This window comes from Anopheles coustani, chromosome 3, assembly GCF_943734705.1.
Source record: "Anopheles coustani chromosome 3, idAnoCousDA_361_x.2, whole genome shotgun sequence".
NCBI lineage: Eukaryota > Metazoa > Arthropoda > Insecta > Diptera > Culicidae > Anopheles > Anopheles coustani.
In genome coordinates, this window is record NC_071288.1 from 94,609,186 (window position 1) to 94,626,088 (window position 16,903).

At 46.8% G+C, this 16,903-nt stretch overlaps 4 protein-coding genes and 1 non-coding gene across 6 annotated transcripts in view; 3 read left to right on the top strand and 2 right to left on the bottom strand.

Annotated features, from left to right (window-relative positions):
• Positions 1-216: 216 nt before the first annotated feature.
• Positions 217-3,650, top strand: LOC131258767 (N-acetylgalactosaminyltransferase 6). The gene is made up of 3 exons (XM_058260148.1): positions 217-752; positions 837-1,088; positions 1,174-3,650. The coding sequence occupies exon 3, from the start codon at positions 1,181-1,183 to the stop codon at positions 3,005-3,007; it is 1,827 nt and encodes a 608-aa protein (XP_058116131.1). The 5' UTR covers positions 217-752; positions 837-1,088; positions 1,174-1,180; the 3' UTR covers positions 3,008-3,650.
• Positions 3,651-3,775: 125 nt separating this feature from the next.
• LOC131269790 (mpv17-like protein 2) lies at positions 3,776-4,872 on the bottom strand. The gene is made up of 2 exons (XM_058272309.1): positions 4,593-4,872; positions 3,776-4,526 (listed from the first exon to the last, which is right to left on the bottom strand). The coding sequence occupies exons 1-2, from the start codon at positions 4,870-4,872 to the stop codon at positions 4,081-4,083; spliced, it is 726 nt and encodes a 241-aa protein (XP_058128292.1). The 3' UTR covers positions 3,776-4,080.
• A 553-nt stretch (positions 4,873-5,425) lies between these two features.
• LOC131258768 (leucine-rich repeat neuronal protein 3-like) lies at positions 5,426-9,552 on the top strand. Its single transcript, XM_058260149.1, has 4 exons — positions 5,426-6,490; positions 7,918-8,735; positions 8,815-9,207; positions 9,279-9,552. The coding sequence occupies exons 1-4, from the start codon at positions 6,383-6,385 to the stop codon at positions 9,550-9,552; spliced, it is 1,593 nt and encodes a 530-aa protein (XP_058116132.1). The 5' UTR covers positions 5,426-6,382.
• Positions 7,671-7,741, top strand: Trnag-gcc (transfer RNA glycine (anticodon GCC)). Its single transcript has one exon. It is a non-coding gene; the product is annotated as a tRNA-Gly (tRNA).
• Positions 9,553-12,274: 2,722 nt separating the features above from the next.
• Positions 12,275-16,903, bottom strand: part of LOC131258766 (insulin-like receptor) — a 44,857-nt gene continuing 40,228 nt past the window's right edge. For both annotated transcript variants that reach the window (XM_058260147.1, XM_058260146.1), the window contains exons 12-15: positions 15,175-16,711; positions 14,507-14,747; positions 14,242-14,428; positions 12,275-14,161 (exon numbers count right to left, since the gene is read on the bottom strand). In XM_058260147.1, the coding sequence (XP_058116130.1) occupies positions 14,271-14,428; positions 14,507-14,747; positions 15,175-16,711 (1,936 nt within the window). In that variant the 3' untranslated portion in view covers positions 12,275-14,161; positions 14,242-14,270. The remainder of the gene's footprint in view (positions 14,162-14,241; positions 14,429-14,506; positions 14,748-15,174; positions 16,712-16,903) is intronic.

The window sequence follows — 16,903 nt, forward strand, 5'->3', positions numbered from 1 at the left end:
AGTAATTAATTGATAAAAGTATGCGAGGAGAGAATGTTTCATCAACGAAACTGAACATGTCCGAGTTTGAGAGTTAACAACTGTTTGCTTGGATGCAGAACATGCAGTGATTTACCTGTCATCTGCTTCATGTGATGGTTTTGTCAAATGCGGTATTGTGGATGAGAGGTCGGTAGGAGAATCAAGTTTCACAAACTTTGCCAACCAAACTGGTGTCGCTTCAAATAATCGTTTCAGACGATGGGACTTTTTTGTTATGCTACCGAACCGACAGTGGCCGTATTTACATAGGTGTTTTTGTTTCCCGGGTGGGATAAAAAATGCGGTGCTGTGAACAGGTTTTTGCTGCTAAGTAATGGCTTGCGTATATTCGTCTAGTGCCGCTTAATCTGATTGAATCCAATCAACTAGTAAATTTGGTCAACGTGCCCCGACCGCAACGGGGGAACGGATTGTTCTGCGTGCCAAGCACCGTGTGTGCCTACCATGTGGGTAGTATGAAATGAATTGTCTCATGAGTTCATAACAACAACGCGTCTTTGCTGACTGAACAGTTCCCAAAACAACACGACGCGGACCACTTGTTGCTGCTATCTCTTCGCTGCAGTAAACACTACACGTCTACATTAGGATTGGGGCACGTCGTCGTATCAGATCGCGCGCGGTGGATAGTGAAGGGGTTGGAAATTCAGGTTGCCGAATTGCTTCCCATTCTCTTCCATTCTTCCCGGGGAAAGTTCTTATGATGAAAGGTAAGATGCGGGGCGCATAAGAAGGATGACCCGTTATACCGGTTTTCAATTTCGTGTTCTTTTACCTGTCCTGAAATTTGCCAGTCAAGTGAAAGGTGCTGCTGCTCTGCTCGTCGTTTGGAAGTAAGGATGCTGCAATCGACCCAATAGTCGAAGAACTGAAGCATACACCCCGGAATTCGAAGTGCAGCTGTGTGTCCTCTGTGTGTGAAGCGTGTGTTATAGGAGTACGGATCGTGGTCACTGGAATCGAAACTGCCAGCTCATCGTAGTTTTGTACCTGTTCTTGGGTCGTAGTACTGCTTGGAATTAAGCATCGGGTTGATTATCGAAAAGGTAAGGAAGGCTAATGCTGTTTTACAGTATCCAAGAATAGATTCTTACTCCGGATGTCGGATGTTTTTTGCGTCCTTTGATGTAGCATCAAGATGAGGCGAAACCTGCGTACCCTGATCAAGTACGTGTTTGTATCTGGAGGCGTGCTGCTGTTTCTAACCCTCATCATACGCTCGTTCTCGGTGGACAACAAACAGCCATCTTTGAATGGTTTGTTCGGTCAGGCCGAATCCTTGATACAACACGCCCGAGAAGGATCGTTCTTCAACGAACCGGCGAAAAATGTCCTGCAGAAGCGGATCGATTGGCATAACTATGAGCTCATCCACGAGGAGGCCAAACGGGTCGGCATCGGCGAGCAGGGAAAGGCGGGCCATTTAAGTGAGAAAGAGGCGGAAATGAAGGACAAGCTGTTTAAGAAGAACGGTTTCAACGCGGTGCTGAGCGACCTGATTTCGCTCAATCGCTCTTTGCCGGACATCCGGCACCGTGGTTGCCGCAAAAAGCAGTACCTCAGTGAGCTGCCGACGGTGAGCGTGGTGGTGCCGTTTTACAACGAACACTGGAGCACGCTGCTCCGAACGGCGGCCAGTGTCCTCCTCCGGTCACCCTCGGAACTGATCGCGGAAGTCATACTCGTCGATGACTGCAGCACGAAGGAGTTTCTGAAGGACCAGCTGGATCAGTTTGTGGCGGAAAACATGCCCAAGGTGAAGATAGTACGGTTGCCGGAAAGGTCCGGGCTGATCACTGCCAGACTCGCGGGTGCCAAGGTGGCCACGGCCGATGTGTTGATATTTCTTGATTCACACACGGAAGCGAACGTTAACTGGCTGCCCCCGTTGCTTGAGCCGATCGCTGAGGACTACCGTACGTGCGTTTGCCCCTTCATCGACGTAATCGATTGGGACAATTTTGAGTACCGAGCGCAGGATGAAGGTGCTCGGGGGGCCTTCGATTGGAAGTTCTTTTACAAGCGACTCCCGCTGCTGCCAAAGGATCTTCAGAACCCCACGGAGCCGTTCGAGAGTCCGGTGATGGCGGGCGGGTTGTTTGCCATCAGCGCAAAGTTTTTCTGGGAACTCGGAGGGTACGACGAGGGACTGGACATCTGGGGCGGTGAGCAATACGAGCTGAGCTTTAAGATCTGGCAGTGTGGCGGTAGGATGTACGATGCACCGTGTTCCCGCGTCGGCCACATCTACCGAGGTTACGCACCGTTCGGTAATCCGCGCAAGAAAGACTTCCTCACGCGAAACTACAAACGTGTCGCCGAGGTGTGGATGGACGAGTACAAGGAGTATCTGTACATGCGCGATCGGAAGAAGTACGAAAACACGGACGTGGGTGACATCTCGAAGCAGCTGGCCATCCGGGAGAAGCTGCAGTGCAAACCGTTCAAGTGGTTCATGACGCACGTTGCGTTCGATCTGGTCGAAAAGTATCCCCCGATCGAGCCGCCCGATTTCGCCAACGGTGCCATCCAGAGTGTGCCCCATCCGGCCCTTTGCGTGGACACGCTCAACAACGGCGAGAAGGGTACGATCGGGCTGTACTCGTGCGCGGAAGACAAGAAGCAGCCGCAATCGAACCAGTTCTTCCAGCTCTCCTGGCACCGCGATCTGCGCATCAAGTTCGGCGAGATGTGCTGGGATGTGTCGGAGAGTGTACCGAATGCGAAGATTCTGCTCTACCACTGTCACGGCGGTCAGGGCAATCAGTTGTGGCGGTACGAGCCGGACAGTCAGATGCTGAAGCAGGGAAAGAACAATCGCTGCCTGGACATGGACCCGACCACCCGGGCGGTGTTTGTGAACCCGTGCGATGGGGCCAATCCGCGTCAAAAGTGGCGCTGGGGTTTCGTGAACGCGACCTCCATCGCCCAGTGGGACACGTACGGAGCGAAGGTGATTGAATGATCGGCCATCAGGTAAACAAAAGTCTTTCGGATTCGATTTGAAAACAGTGGACGAAACACGAATCAGGACACTTTCAAATTGCTTGCCAACGACATAGAGAACTAATTTGTGTGTGATCTGACCATCTATTTTAAACATTTTGGTGTACGAATAGTAGAATTCGCAAATATCCTAAAAGGCAGCTTCTAACGTATATCTCATCACATTTGGCTTTATCAGTCTTATTTTTAGTTAGTAAAACATTTTGGAAGAATTTCGGATACGTTTTCCATTAAATTCGGTAAGGGAAAAAAGGGCTTCTCTTGCCGAAGCATATGCAAGTATTAGACGATCTGTGGGTTGAACTGTACTTAATTTGGTTTAAAAAAATTAATCCTAAATTGATAGATTTTTAATACTAGAAGGTTAAACTAAGTTGTGGTTCGTGGTACATCAAACTGCGTTAAAATGATGGGCCGTTCGCATTAAATTAGATTTAAAATGTACGGTGACAGTTTTGCTCAATTTAAAACCCAGAAAAACAGATTTCCAAACTACAATTTCGTACACTGTTTTTTAACTACTCTTTGGTTGTGAAAGTTAAAATTCGTGTGAAGAATGACAAAAAAGAAAAGACAAGAACGAAAACAATCATTTGCTCAAGGACTGTTAAGGACACTTCGCGTCCCCTAGGAGATTTTATTTTACATGTTTGCCATACTTTCTAATTCCGAGTACATTATACCCGCACTGTACATTTAGTAACTCACTTTGTCGCAAGATTTCTTCCCCCCCTCCGGTTTACTACCTACCCGTGGCGATGCCGACACAGCGCACAAAATCTGAGCAATAAACAAGTATTACTATCGTTCGGTGGTCCATTTCGTCGGCGATAAATCACCTGTGGACGCAAAAGGTCTTAGAACAAGGCAATAATACAACTAGGATAAAATAGGATATACAATAACGAATACGGAGAACGGAGGGTATATTAAGTACATCCACGTGAGAGTAAGAATGTTTGTTGGGGGAAACTAAATAATCGTTGAAGAAATTAATCAACTCGTACTATTCTTTACCGTATGTGTTTAGTATCACGAATCTTTGGCCGTCTTTTTGTCCTTTCCCTCGGTTCCGCCATCACCGCCGGTGATGAGTGAAACCAAATCGTCGTTATGCTTAATGTAGCAAAGGAACACATTGTACAGCATGGTGATGCCGTTGATGTACAGCACACGATACTTGGGACTGAGAAGGTAAAAGTTGATGAACTGCGTCGGTGGCCACACGAGCCAGTCGGCCATGTAGATCGTCCAGTATTTGTGCCTCAGTTCGTCGGTGCAGTCGCGGACGGAGGCGCCCTCGAGCAAGCCGGCACTGTAGAGGTAGGTTATGATGAAGATCGGCGAGATAACGAACTGATCGATGCCAATCTTCTTAAACACCGTGCGCACGCTTGCCCCGGGCAGCAGAACGTCCATCCACTTGTACAGGTAATGATGCAATGGGCCTTGTGAAATTCCAACGAGTGTCATGTTAACTGCAAAAAAAAAACCCAATGGCCATGAATGAATCGATCTACCAAACTCGAGTGAAAAATGCTTACAAACTCTCCGCCAGTCGTATCCGGTAGAAGGTGCCGTATGATCCCGTCGCATCTCAATCTCCTGCGCCGCAATGTCTCCAAGCATCATCAGCACCCCGGAACTGACGGTGTTGGTCACGAGGAGATAGCGCCCGAACAGTAGCCTCCAGATGCGCTCTATTTTATTATGGTCTGACGATGGAGCCTTACTGCTAAAGGCCACTCGAAGCCATGGAGCTTTTGCCAATGACCGTTGCTGACCATAGAAGAAACCACGACAAACGAGCGCACGCGAAAGCATTTCTGATGCAAGTGAAATCCACACTGAAGTCAGAGCCACCTGCCGATTAAAAGATGGGTCCTTTACGAGATCATTCTTAGGCCTGGACGGGGTAGGGTGCAGGTGCTAAAGCAAACAGCGGACAACCAGAACCAAGGGGGGTGCGAAATAGATGTTTAACACACAGGCAAAAGTTGTTATAACTTGCGTAATATTTTATATTTTTCTAGCAATTGGTGTTTTGTTTATCTGCTGTCAATTTTGGCAGCTAGCGAGTGCTGGCAGTAAAGTGACAGCATTCTCGGATTGGGCTCAAGCTGGATTGAGTAGAATGTTACTTTTCGTGTCTCAAAATTGCTATTTTCGTTCCTTAAAAAAGATAATAACCGTACTCAGTATTCCTTTATCATCCTAAAAGGTTATAAACTTGTACCAGAAAATTCCACACTTTCCACCCGAAAGTCCCGCTCCCCGAGATTGTTTGGGTAGTCCAGTCACGTTACGATCATGTTCGGCGCCTCGCGCATCACGATGCCCAGCACTGTCAGTTGCTGATCTTTGTTGATCGCGAATAGTCGCGGCGCAGAGGAATGATCGCATTCTAAGCAAAATTGTTAGTGGAGCGTCTATCTTCGGTGGAATTGATCGATCGATGGAACTGGAACATAATGGGCTACGCAGTGAAAACAAATAATAAACACAACGCCAACTATTACAAGGTCATCTGTTGGAGCGCGTGGTGCTAGTGAACGGAAAAGAAAAAAAAATCGCAAACTGTACCCATTTATGCGTTTCTCCCGCCCGTCGAGTGTGTTGGCGGTTTTAAAACACCATGCTTGTCCTTGACCAATAGACAAATGCGGCAGCCGTTGTGCACACCTTAACTCGTGTGCGTGTGTGTGATTTGAAGTTCGATCACTCCGATCATTCATGGCCCTTCATCTACTTCGCGAGCAAGGCGAGCCACCTTGGATCGAAGCTACCCTTGGAGTATGGTTTGGATAAACGCAGAATGAAAATCACCCAGCAGTGGCTCCATCTCACCGGAGAAAATGAATCCCAACGCCAACGAGGAAAATAGCGGGTCTTTTCGGTATCGTGCCGAGTGATAAGATAACGAACACCTAAACGCTGTGAAACACCCCGCACATCCAGCCCGCGCCCTGTGTTTGGCAAGGGGTGTCCTAAGGGAAAAAGGTGTTCACTATGTTTCGGGCGCGTTATCTACGGCCAAACGGTTACTCATACGTTTACTCCGCCAGCAACACGATTGGCGTAAGGTGACACATTACTCCATACGGGCCAGAGCGTTTGGCCAGACCGTAACTGTACTTACTGGCGAGAATAGTCCCGGAGTTTTGTAGCTTTAGGACCCTTAAAGGGAGGGCAGTGAAAGTGCAATCACGCCAAGAATAAGTGAAAGTGTTCTCTACGCCGCATGATTCTTTGGAAGCGAAGGTTACTTTGACTTTCAAACTTTAAAAGTGTGACGCGTGGTCTCGCGGGTGTTTGAGTATTCCTAGTCGTTAAGATGCATTCAGTCGGAAGAAGATGTTGGGCCAGTTTGCCCTTGGTGCTCGTGATTGGTGTGGTACTGCAGATGCATAATCCGGAACCTGTCTACGCATCCCCAGACGAGGTAAGAAGTTAGTACGTGTTTTAGCCACTGCACTTCTCTTAGTCACAGTACTTCGAGCGAACTCTGCACATTTCGTCATGTTTCAGTATTTTGCTGCGCCTAGAGGCACTTAGCTGTGCTAGAGGCAATATTTGTTCTTATCAAATAAAGTATCTAGCGAAAATACGTGACAGACCATCGAAAATATCTCACCAAGACGGTGGAATTTCGTGGAATTTTGTGCAGCTAATTCCCACCTGTACGTTGGATCTTAAGCCTAGCTGCGTAGATTTTGCCAGTATCAGCAAATAGAATTTCTTCGTGAACTTCGATGGTTTGCCGCCGTGTGCCCTAGGCTCGTCCCGTTTTGCCGTTATCTTATCGACAGGCGGATCCATCGAGCTCTCTTGCGTTTACCGATCCGATAACGAAGAAAAAACCAACGAAAAAAAAAATACTATGGGTCACCTGCAGGTCCATACGCTAGAAGGGCTTAAGTGTGATCAGCACAAACCAACTACGGCAAACACCACCGAGGAAAAAGTGGTTCATGTTGGTTTAGGCGCAAACATTAGATTTCAATTCCGGTAGCAGAGTGTATATAAGGCGGTGAAAAACGGGCATTGCCGGTTTTTAAAGATAAAATGAGGATTAGTCGAAATTGAGTTGCGTCGGTTGACACTGACTCTGGGAGAAGCATGTAACTTTCAAATTGGTTGTGAGATGTGAGCCGCAAATTATCCTCTGCTGTCAGTCGTTGTGCAATTTACCGATGATAATTTGATGATTAATGGGAGCAAATTGTCAAGTGCTTAGGTACTGAGAATATAGAATGACTCATGTGTTTGCCTTTGTATTAGTAATCGATTTATTGCAGATACGGTCAGCAGGAATTAATGTAGCCCGGAACGAGTGTCACTTCCGTTGGTTTCAACCATGTGCCAATCGATATGCGAGTCTGCATTGGAAATTTTCTTCTGATAGCAAACGATAAGAAGTGACCTAATTTTGATGAGTATTTCTTTGAAAATAAAAGAAAATTCCAGAGATGCGAATGACAAATTATTACTTCTATGTGAATGACCGGTCAAACAACTGATCATTCATCGGAGTTGAAATGTATTAGACAACTTACATCCTAGACACGATCTTAGTAGGCTTAAAATAATCTGATGGGTATAAAGATCCCAAGTGGTAAGATGCATCGGTGGTTCAGTGGTAGAATGCTCGCCTGCCACGCGGGCGGCCCGGGTTCGATTCCCGGCCGATGCAGGAGATAATCTTTTTTACACCATTCATTCATTTTTATTCGTTCTGATTCATCACACGATTGATAATTGGTATGCTAAACCCATTTTGGTATGTTAAAATCTGGCCTTGAAACGGGTTAATGCTATTACCACATTCGATCAACGATAGAGTTTACTTTTTTTTACATTTATTTATAGACAAACACGACCGAAGCTAGCACAACGCCAACGACAACGACAACTCCAGCATGGATGCCATACGTAGAGGAGGCTTCAAAAAATGGAAGTCCATCGACGCTGACGTCGAAGCTTTGCACAAACTGCACGTGCGACGCTGACACCGGAACGTTCGATTGCACCAGCAAGCAGCTCGGCCCGAACACGTATTCCGCCGAAGCCTGGCAGTCGCTGAACGGGACCGGATTCGTCGCCAAACGGCTCCTGCTGGTATCGACCGGACTGAAGCATGTGACCAGCTTCCCGCCGATGAACGTGACGATGCTCGACCTGAGCCATAACGAAATCGTTACGATCGAAGCAAGCTGCTTCATCAATCTCACCGAGCTGGAGATTCTCGATCTGTCGCACAATCTCCTCACGACCGAAGCCCTCACGCCGGAGATCTTCGAGGGGCACTACTCGCCCATCACGTTCGAGCCGCTGGAGAAACTGCGCGTCCTGCGGCTCGGTGCCAATCAGCTGCATTCGCTCAATGCGGACCTGTTCGAGCACCTGCCGGCACTGCAGGAGCTCAGCCTCGAGCTGAACACGTTCAAGGTGATCGACCACCAGTCGGAGGTGGCCATTGCCGGCATCGCCGGGCTGGTCAGCCTGGACTTGAGCTACATGGAGCTGGAGGCGATCCCGAAGTACTTACTGCACACGCCGCGCAGCCTTCGGTACCTTAATCTGACCGGCAATCTGCTGAAAGAGGTTCCCGAAGCCCTTAACTACGCCGTCGGTCTCCAATGGCTCAGCTTGGACGAGAACCCCATTCCTGCGATCGTGTTGGGCAAGTGAGTGGAACGCCTCGAGGAAAATCATCCGTCAACGATCGGATTGCGTAATACGCGCGTTTGATTTTTATATTTTTAGCGAGTTTCCAAAACTCAAAAACCTTACCTACCTAAGCCTCTCCTATATGACCGAGCTGAAGATGATCGGACGCGGGGCGTTCCGCGGGCTCGAGTCGCTGGAGGAGATCCACATTACCAACAATCCGCACCTGAGCTACCTCCACGGGCAGGCGTTCGTGCGCAACGACACCGACAACCCGGAGCGGTTCGATTGGCCGCCGGTGAAGCGATTTTTCATGCACAACAACAACATCTCCTACCTCGACGCCCAGCTGCTTGTCCAGTGGGACTCGATGGAGGTGGTTGACATTCGCGTCAATCCGTGGGCATGCGATTGCTCCAACCGCTGGCTGCTGCTCACGTTGCTTCCCATCATCGAGCGTACGACGCCGGCCATCCTGAACAATATCGAGTAAGGCCACCACGACGACGTCGACACACGTCGATCGAGCTACTAAGTGCATTCACATCCCTCATTTGCAGATGCTCGAGTCCGAAGCAGATGGCGGGCCAGTCGATGGTCGACTTGGAACACAAACATTTCCACATGCGGTGCCCGGATGGGGCCGGAAACAACCCGTCGAACGATGGGGCCCTGCTGATGGGACTTCTCATCGGTGTACTGATTGCCATTCCCTTCACAGCGGCCATTTGGTGCGTGTACCGGCGCGGTTGCTTTGGTCTTTTCGGCCGGTCCAGCCCAGCGGCCTATTCGCGCGCCTTCTACAGTCGAACCACGCTCAATGAGGAGTTCTAAGCGAGAGATTTGCAGCCAAACACGTGCGCGAGTGAAATTCCCATTTCTCTGAAACGTGCAAACTACAACTTTTGAACCATGGTTTTATTATTGTTGTTCCACATTGTGCCTTTTTTACCCCCTGTGAATGTGTTGCGAGAAACCAAATAAAGACATTTTAGTTTTTATCAAACTTTTAACATTTCTATGTTATAAAGTGATCGGGTGTATGTCTTTTACAGCAGTAATGGTTTATGTCTCGGATTCATCGTAGCTATGTAGATATGTAGAGCATCCTAGAAGGCTGGGAATATACCAGCAGCTCTGATATAAGCGGTTGAAATGAAATTCACAATGGAGGGATTGCGCTGCAGCTCACATGACATAACTACCAAAAACAAAAGTAATGTCCACAATCTAATACTAATATACTCGAGAGGAAGAAAAATCAGCAATTTTATGTGTTTTAAAATGTCGTTTACTAGCAGTGTTCTCCTCCTTGGCTGCATCCATGGTTTTAGACAAACATACACGGGTTTTTTTTTATTCGTTTCCTTTCCGTTTTGGTCGCTTACAATTCTTACTTGTTAAATGCGTTCCTTGCCTTGCGCCGTTATATTAAAAGCGTATACAGCACCCTAATAGTAACAGTTTGCTTTTATCCCCCCAGCGCCCCCTTTTCCCTTCCTTCCTCTCCATCCGAAGCGAGTTAGATTTGTGTTTTTTCTTTTCAATGTTTTGTCTAGAAGGGTTTAGAGTTTTTGTACAACATCGTAGTCATCGTGGGTACACACAACACGCCCAAAACCTGCGCGAGAACAGAAGCAAAAGCCGTGTGGTTTCGTGTTTTACTTGTGTATTTTTTTTTTCCTGTTCAATATGTACACTTAGGCTACACACCGTATAATACGCTCTATTGTCTGACCTATGCTCTAGCCTTCTTCTGTGCTATACATCTTTGCCTCTCTGAATCCCTCCCCCCGGTGGGGGCAGCTTTCCTTTGCTTTTCCGACGGCTGTTCTGGCTCATGCACATTCGAGGTCTACTATGATTTGAGTAATATACTCAATACTCTGTTCCTTAGGTGTACTTTGGAGATCCTCCTTAGACTACTGTTTACATCTAGTGTTACTTCTATTATCGCTAATCAACCAACCTTTCACTTTCAGGAGAAAGTTCACTTTAAATTACATTACATCGCCCCCTGGTTAATCCATTTGCAACGTACAACACATGAAACATGAAACGGGGTCAAAGAAAAGGAAGTGACGAGGAATTGCATCTTTGAACACACTGCTGCCTACTACGTTTCGTTCTGGTCGTCGTTGCCGTCGTAGCCATCGTTACAGCCAACCGTGAGTAAACTTTTTTGGTATGGCGAAAAATAAATTATATAAACACACACACATGCGCTTACACACACACATACACACGTACATTGTTGCTGCGCCAACGATGTGCTCAACGAGAAAGGTTTCGAAAAACAATAAAACGGCGATCTAATTTGAACTTGTGAAAGGCTCTGTACTGTAAAAACACCAGAACCCAAGAAAGATCGCGAATCAACAAAGGAAAAATTCCCCTATAAATTGTAACATTTCCGGTATCCGGCTATGATCGTTGTTCCAAATGAAGAAACTTTCCGAAAGGACACGATATAACCGGAAACGAGAGATGCCCAAACAACAGATCGAAAATAACGAACGAATGGGTCGATCTCGCATTTGTTTGTTAGGTTAGGACGGTTCGACCAAGAGGGTGTAAGAAAACAGCCACCGATGTATGTATGTAGATCGCGGCCATAAATGAACCCGAAACATCTAAACTCCCGGTAACGATCGGCATCGTGATCGCAAGTTAACATGCATCAACACGGAACGCGATGCATCGAACACGAGAGGTTCAGGCAATGCACCCAACGACAGCGCAAGAAACATAGAAACAAAGCTAAGCACAGATTCTAGCGCATGTTTGGACAGATTCAAACAACGCCCGGTTCTTCATAAAGAATAGTTAGGATGTCGTACTGTAACTAATGCAACAGCACGAATGCTATGAGGAAATTCTGGTGCATAAACGGCATCATTAAATCAGTGTTAAGTTAAAATTCAAACGATTAACCCCGTGTGTTATTTTGACTGTGACACTCTCTGGTTCTTTGCCACACACACATCCCTTCTTGATCCTGTATCCTGTGGTTGCTGTGTTGCACGTATTTTTCGTGTTTTTATCGATGCCCCTATCGGCTCCTTCCTTTTTCACGTATATGTACAAATTGGTTTTGGTTTCTTCTCGGCTATGACGACCACGTTGCGGCGGCGGGTTCCCGGTTGAATTGTCCGATGTTGATAAATAACAGTAATGCTACACTAAAGTATAGCTCGCTCGTCTCTACTCGGTAAAAGAATCGCTAAATAAAACGACCAGCCCTTGAATTATACGCTATATTACCACGCTGTACGCTATATATAAATGCTATATATATATATATACAGTACAGCAGGATAAAAATATGATTGTTATCTTGGTGGTACCTTAACTAAAAAAAAACACACACATCCAGGAAATTAGGTTCACAAGTAGTTGGTAGTACGCGCTGGCACTATTGTTTGTTTAGCTATTTAGCTAAGGAACTATTTTTGTCTGATGTACATTTTCGTTTGCTTATCTTATTTACGATCTCTACCCTTTCTTTCCCTCTTTCCTTCGTTCGCTTATCATTTCATAATAATCCGTGGGTAGCTTTAAAATAATATTCTATTTGTTATGTTTGTGAATGAGTTTGCTGAAACGGTTGCTGAAACATAATTTTTTTTAAACTATTTGGAATCGTGTGTGTGTGTACGTTACAAAAAAGAATTTTTGACTAAAAACTAACCCGTACGGAACGAGGGTTTTTCTTTGTTTTTCTATAATTAAAGCCTTACAGGGACAATGTCATGTCAGGCCACGGATTATGTAGCGGTTTGCATTGCTTCTCTTTATCCGGGTGCGATTGTTTGTTCTGCATGTCAAGTGCATTCCGTCTGCCTATGCAGACATTTCGCATCCGTAGCAATTCGACTAAAGGAGGAACTATATTACTTTTACGAAATGGAACAAAACGCTTTCTTGGGCCGAAGAAGGATGGTGGTGGTTTTGTGAGGAAACGCAACATTGGGCTTTTCTGTGCTGTGTTTCTACTAGCTGGAGTTTGTTTTACCATTCACCCACTTTAACACATTCATTCATGAGCACATCCATGCATACACGCACGTATTAACACCCACAATAAGCAAGTCTACAGCTGTGTGATTTTATTTCTCCATTCCTTTCTTACTCGTCTTTCTTGTTCAATCACACTTAGTTACTTTACCGTGTTACGCGCTAGTATAGTCCTTCCACTAGCCATTTAGTGTTTTTGTTACACCTGAAAAAGACTAAATTATATTTACAACAAATCCTTTCGCCCGGGTTTCCTGCTTTGCTATCCCTCTATCGCTCTCCAATTACACCTGTGCAGTCAAATGTACATGTTGTTTCTCGGTATCGAAACTATCTTATATGCTCAACAATAAATCCTTGCCTAGCCATTCTTCTATTATTTTACATCCGATTCTAACCTCCCTTCTTCTTCTTCTTCCTGCTTCTACTCCGCACCATTCGTACTCATTGCCGTAAGCTTCAATTATTTTGTTTGTTTGTTTGTTTGTTTCAAACTGCAAATTTTAAAGGATACTTCATTTACAATTCCCTTTTTCTTTGATTGCTCACTTGCTGTATTCCTTTGCATATGCGCGAGCGCACGCGCTTGTTGTATATGTGTTTGCTTCTTTAAAAAATTAAAATCCGGTAAAGAAGGCTCAGGTTGCATATCGGAAACGAAAGAAAAAGAACGTAACAAAAAGAATACGGACCTCCCTCCTGTCTCTCACTCTCTCTTTCTCTCTCATGTTGCTAATGCGCATATTATAAGTGTGTTATCTAGATGGCGGTGAGTTCAGGTCGGTAGGAGCACAGCGAAGAGAAATTTAAATAAAAAAAAAATTAAAACTATCGAACCCTCGCCATATATTGCCAACTCTACACTGGGAGGGAAATGGGATGATTGGGAATTTCAAATACAAAGAAAAAAAAAAGAAACATACATTGCTTCTGTCTGCTTCGGCGCGACACAATTCGATAACAGATCGCAGGCGGTCGTCTAACCGAAGCGCGTTTTGTCCCCGAAGGAAAGTTTGAAATTACGACCCGAGACAAGACCCGTTTTCTGAACCTGGAGATTGTAAAAACTTGTGTGTAGAGAGAGAGGGAGAGAGTCAAAATGTTCAGTAAATCAAACTATTTCGAAAAAACTAGCACTGTTTCTGCTTATGTGTTTTGTGGTCGGTTTGCTGGATTGGGATGGTTTTCAATGTGAATGATGATTTTTTCAGCGGACAGAGGTTGCCTTTGCGTGTTGGACAAACAAAAAACAAATTCGTTTGAATTATGCCGTTCTAGTGTTGGTAAATGATGTTGACCGGTCTTTGCTATGCGTTGCAATTGTTGGTTGCTATGGTGATGGGCTACCTTTCACGAACTTCCAAAAATGTAAGCCGTATGCGTCGCATAAATACAGCTTCAGACCATTTGGCTTATGATAACATTTCTGAAGAAAAAAAAAACAAAAAAACGTACCAACATAAGATATTTCACTTAAGTAAGTTTAGTGAGTGAGTTACTACTTACCAAACCCATTTAACGAGAGCACGGTATGCTCACCTCTGTGGTGAGTTGGGCGACCGGATGTCCGGTTTGGGTCCGTTGTTTTGCATTAACCGACCTTCGACCATCTCGATCGCATACTGATCATCTTCATCCTCGTCAATTACGTCCTCATTCGCACGCAGCGGTTCCGTTACATCATCTTCTAGCACTAGGAAAAAAGAGGTAAAAAGTGTGTAAATTATCACCTGACTACGTTCGGGGGCAGGGGGGAAGTTGTGTTCCTTACTATTGCCGGGCGCAACGGCCGCTTCGATGGCATCCGGTGAGTGGTAGAAGGACACCAACGCAAACTGATCGTTTGCATCCGGAAGCAGCATCGAGATGATATCGATGAACGTTGGCCGTGCGCTGCATCGATGCTGCCAGCAGATGCGCATCAGTTCGTACAGTTTGTCGGGGCAGTTTTCGGGCCGCTCCATAACACCACCGTCGATCACGTACCGCAGCACTTGGTCGTTCGTCAGTCCCTGCGTTAGAGCGATGAAGAAGAAAGAAGGATGGCTTGAGTTAACGCAGCATAAACCACTCTTGATGAATTTGGTGGAAACCCACAGGTGAAGTGCAAACTGAGTCAGAGTGAGTGGATATATCGAGAAACTATTTATTTATATGTATTCGCCCGAATATGCTTGTACCGCGGCGAGTCTGCTTGAGTAAACCAAATTATTATTACTAAGCTAAATCTTTTATTCTGAGTGAATTAAAGAATTGACTCACTCATTCTGCATTGACTCACTGACTCTGCATTGACTCACGTCACTGAACCGTTAGTCTCGTCACTAAAATCAACCACTTGAAGCAACGAGCTGTACGTTTGTAGGCACAGCCTACTTTACACGTTAAAGTTGCTTTCACACTACGCATTTACTTCGGCTGTTTCCCCCTTTCTCTTACCTGGTACGGCTGCGAGGCAAGTGTGGCCATTTCCCACAGGACCACACCGTAGCTGAACACATCGCTGGCGCTTGAAAACATGCCATCTTTCAGACTCTCCGGGGCCATCCACCGCACCGGCAGGAAGCCTTTCGTGCCCTTGCGATAGTAGTCGGTCTCGTAGATGTCTCGCGTCATGCCAAAGTCACCGATCTTCACCGTCAGATCCTCACCCACCATGCAGTTGCGCGCGGCCAGATCGCGATGTACAAACTTTTTGGCCGACAGGTACGCCATACCGTCCGCAATTTCGATCGCCATCTGGTAGATTTGCTTCAGCGTCGGAGGTTGCGGTGAGGACTCTTCTCCGTTCTCGTAATCGGGCCGATGCCGCCGAAGGTAACTCTTAAGGTCACCGTTCGCCATCAGCTCCATCACGACGAGGATCGGGTGGCTGATGGAGACGATGCCGAGCAGTCGCACGACGTGGTGCGTCTTGAACGACTTCATGATGTTCGCCTCGATGAGAAAACTGTCCCGCTCGCGGTCGGTGGCGTTCTCGTTGACGGTTTTGATCGCACACGGGATGTTGGTGTCGGGGCCGAGTTTCACCACGATCCCCTTGTACACCATGCCGAACGAGCCCTGGCCGAGCTCCTCCAGCTGGATGATGTTGTCCCGCGGCACCTCCCACTCGTCTACCTTGTACGTGACGCCGGCGTAGTCCGGATTGACCTGCGCAAACAGTCGCATATTGTTGGCCGCCGGCAGATACTTCGTCTTCCAGTAATAGAAGACGACACCACCACACGCAGCGAAAACCAAGAGCGCGATGGCCAGATAGAGCCCCCAGAAGCGGCCCACACCGTCCGTCTCGTACTTCTCTAGAAAGAGAAACTTCTCCGAAGAGTACGACCCATCCCCTGCGGTCGAGGTGGCCATGATGCGAATGCTGTAGTTACCCGAGTCCAGCCGGGTCAGCATCGCGAAGCCCATCCGGTTGTGCAGATCGACCGGCACGCAGAGCACGTTTGCCAGCACCGAGTCCAGGTCGGTTCGCTGGTACTTGATTGAGTACGACACTACCGGACCGTTTGGTTTCTCCGGCCGTCGCCAGTGAACCTTGATGACGCGTTGCGTGCTATTCGAGTAGTCTTCCAGCTGAATCGAGTCCGCCGGGATGTCGTTACCGTGCGGTAGGGGCAGCGTGCGATAGAATATGGTTTGCTCCTGGCCACACCTGTTCACCATGTCAAATACTTGGGCGCCGTTCTGGATTGGGGCCGGCTTTTCCCGGCAGGCCACCACACGGAATGCATACAGCGAGTGGTGCTTGAAGTGGTCCAACGGGAACGATATATTTGTCGCGTTTGTCGATTCGCTTAGCACGCGATAGTACTCTCCGCTCTCGTCCTTCACATTGCCAATTTCCACCTTCGTCGTCTGATCGGGAAAATTTTCGCTATCGGAGTGTTTCGGGAAAACGAGCGACTGGTTACCACTCGTCTGGGTCATATCTTCATCGTGGCTTCGTTTACGTCGACTTGCTTTTGGATTTCTATGGTTTGAAAACAATGTAGATGTATTAGAGTGTTGTTTTTGTTTCGCATTTATCCCAAGATCGGTAAAACGAGAGGTCGATGCAAAACTACTTTCTGCCTATGTGACCCAGGACACCTCGCGGATGTTTTAGTAAAATAAAATCCCGACTAATCGAATGTGGTCCTCGGTACAAAGCCATGGGAAATGA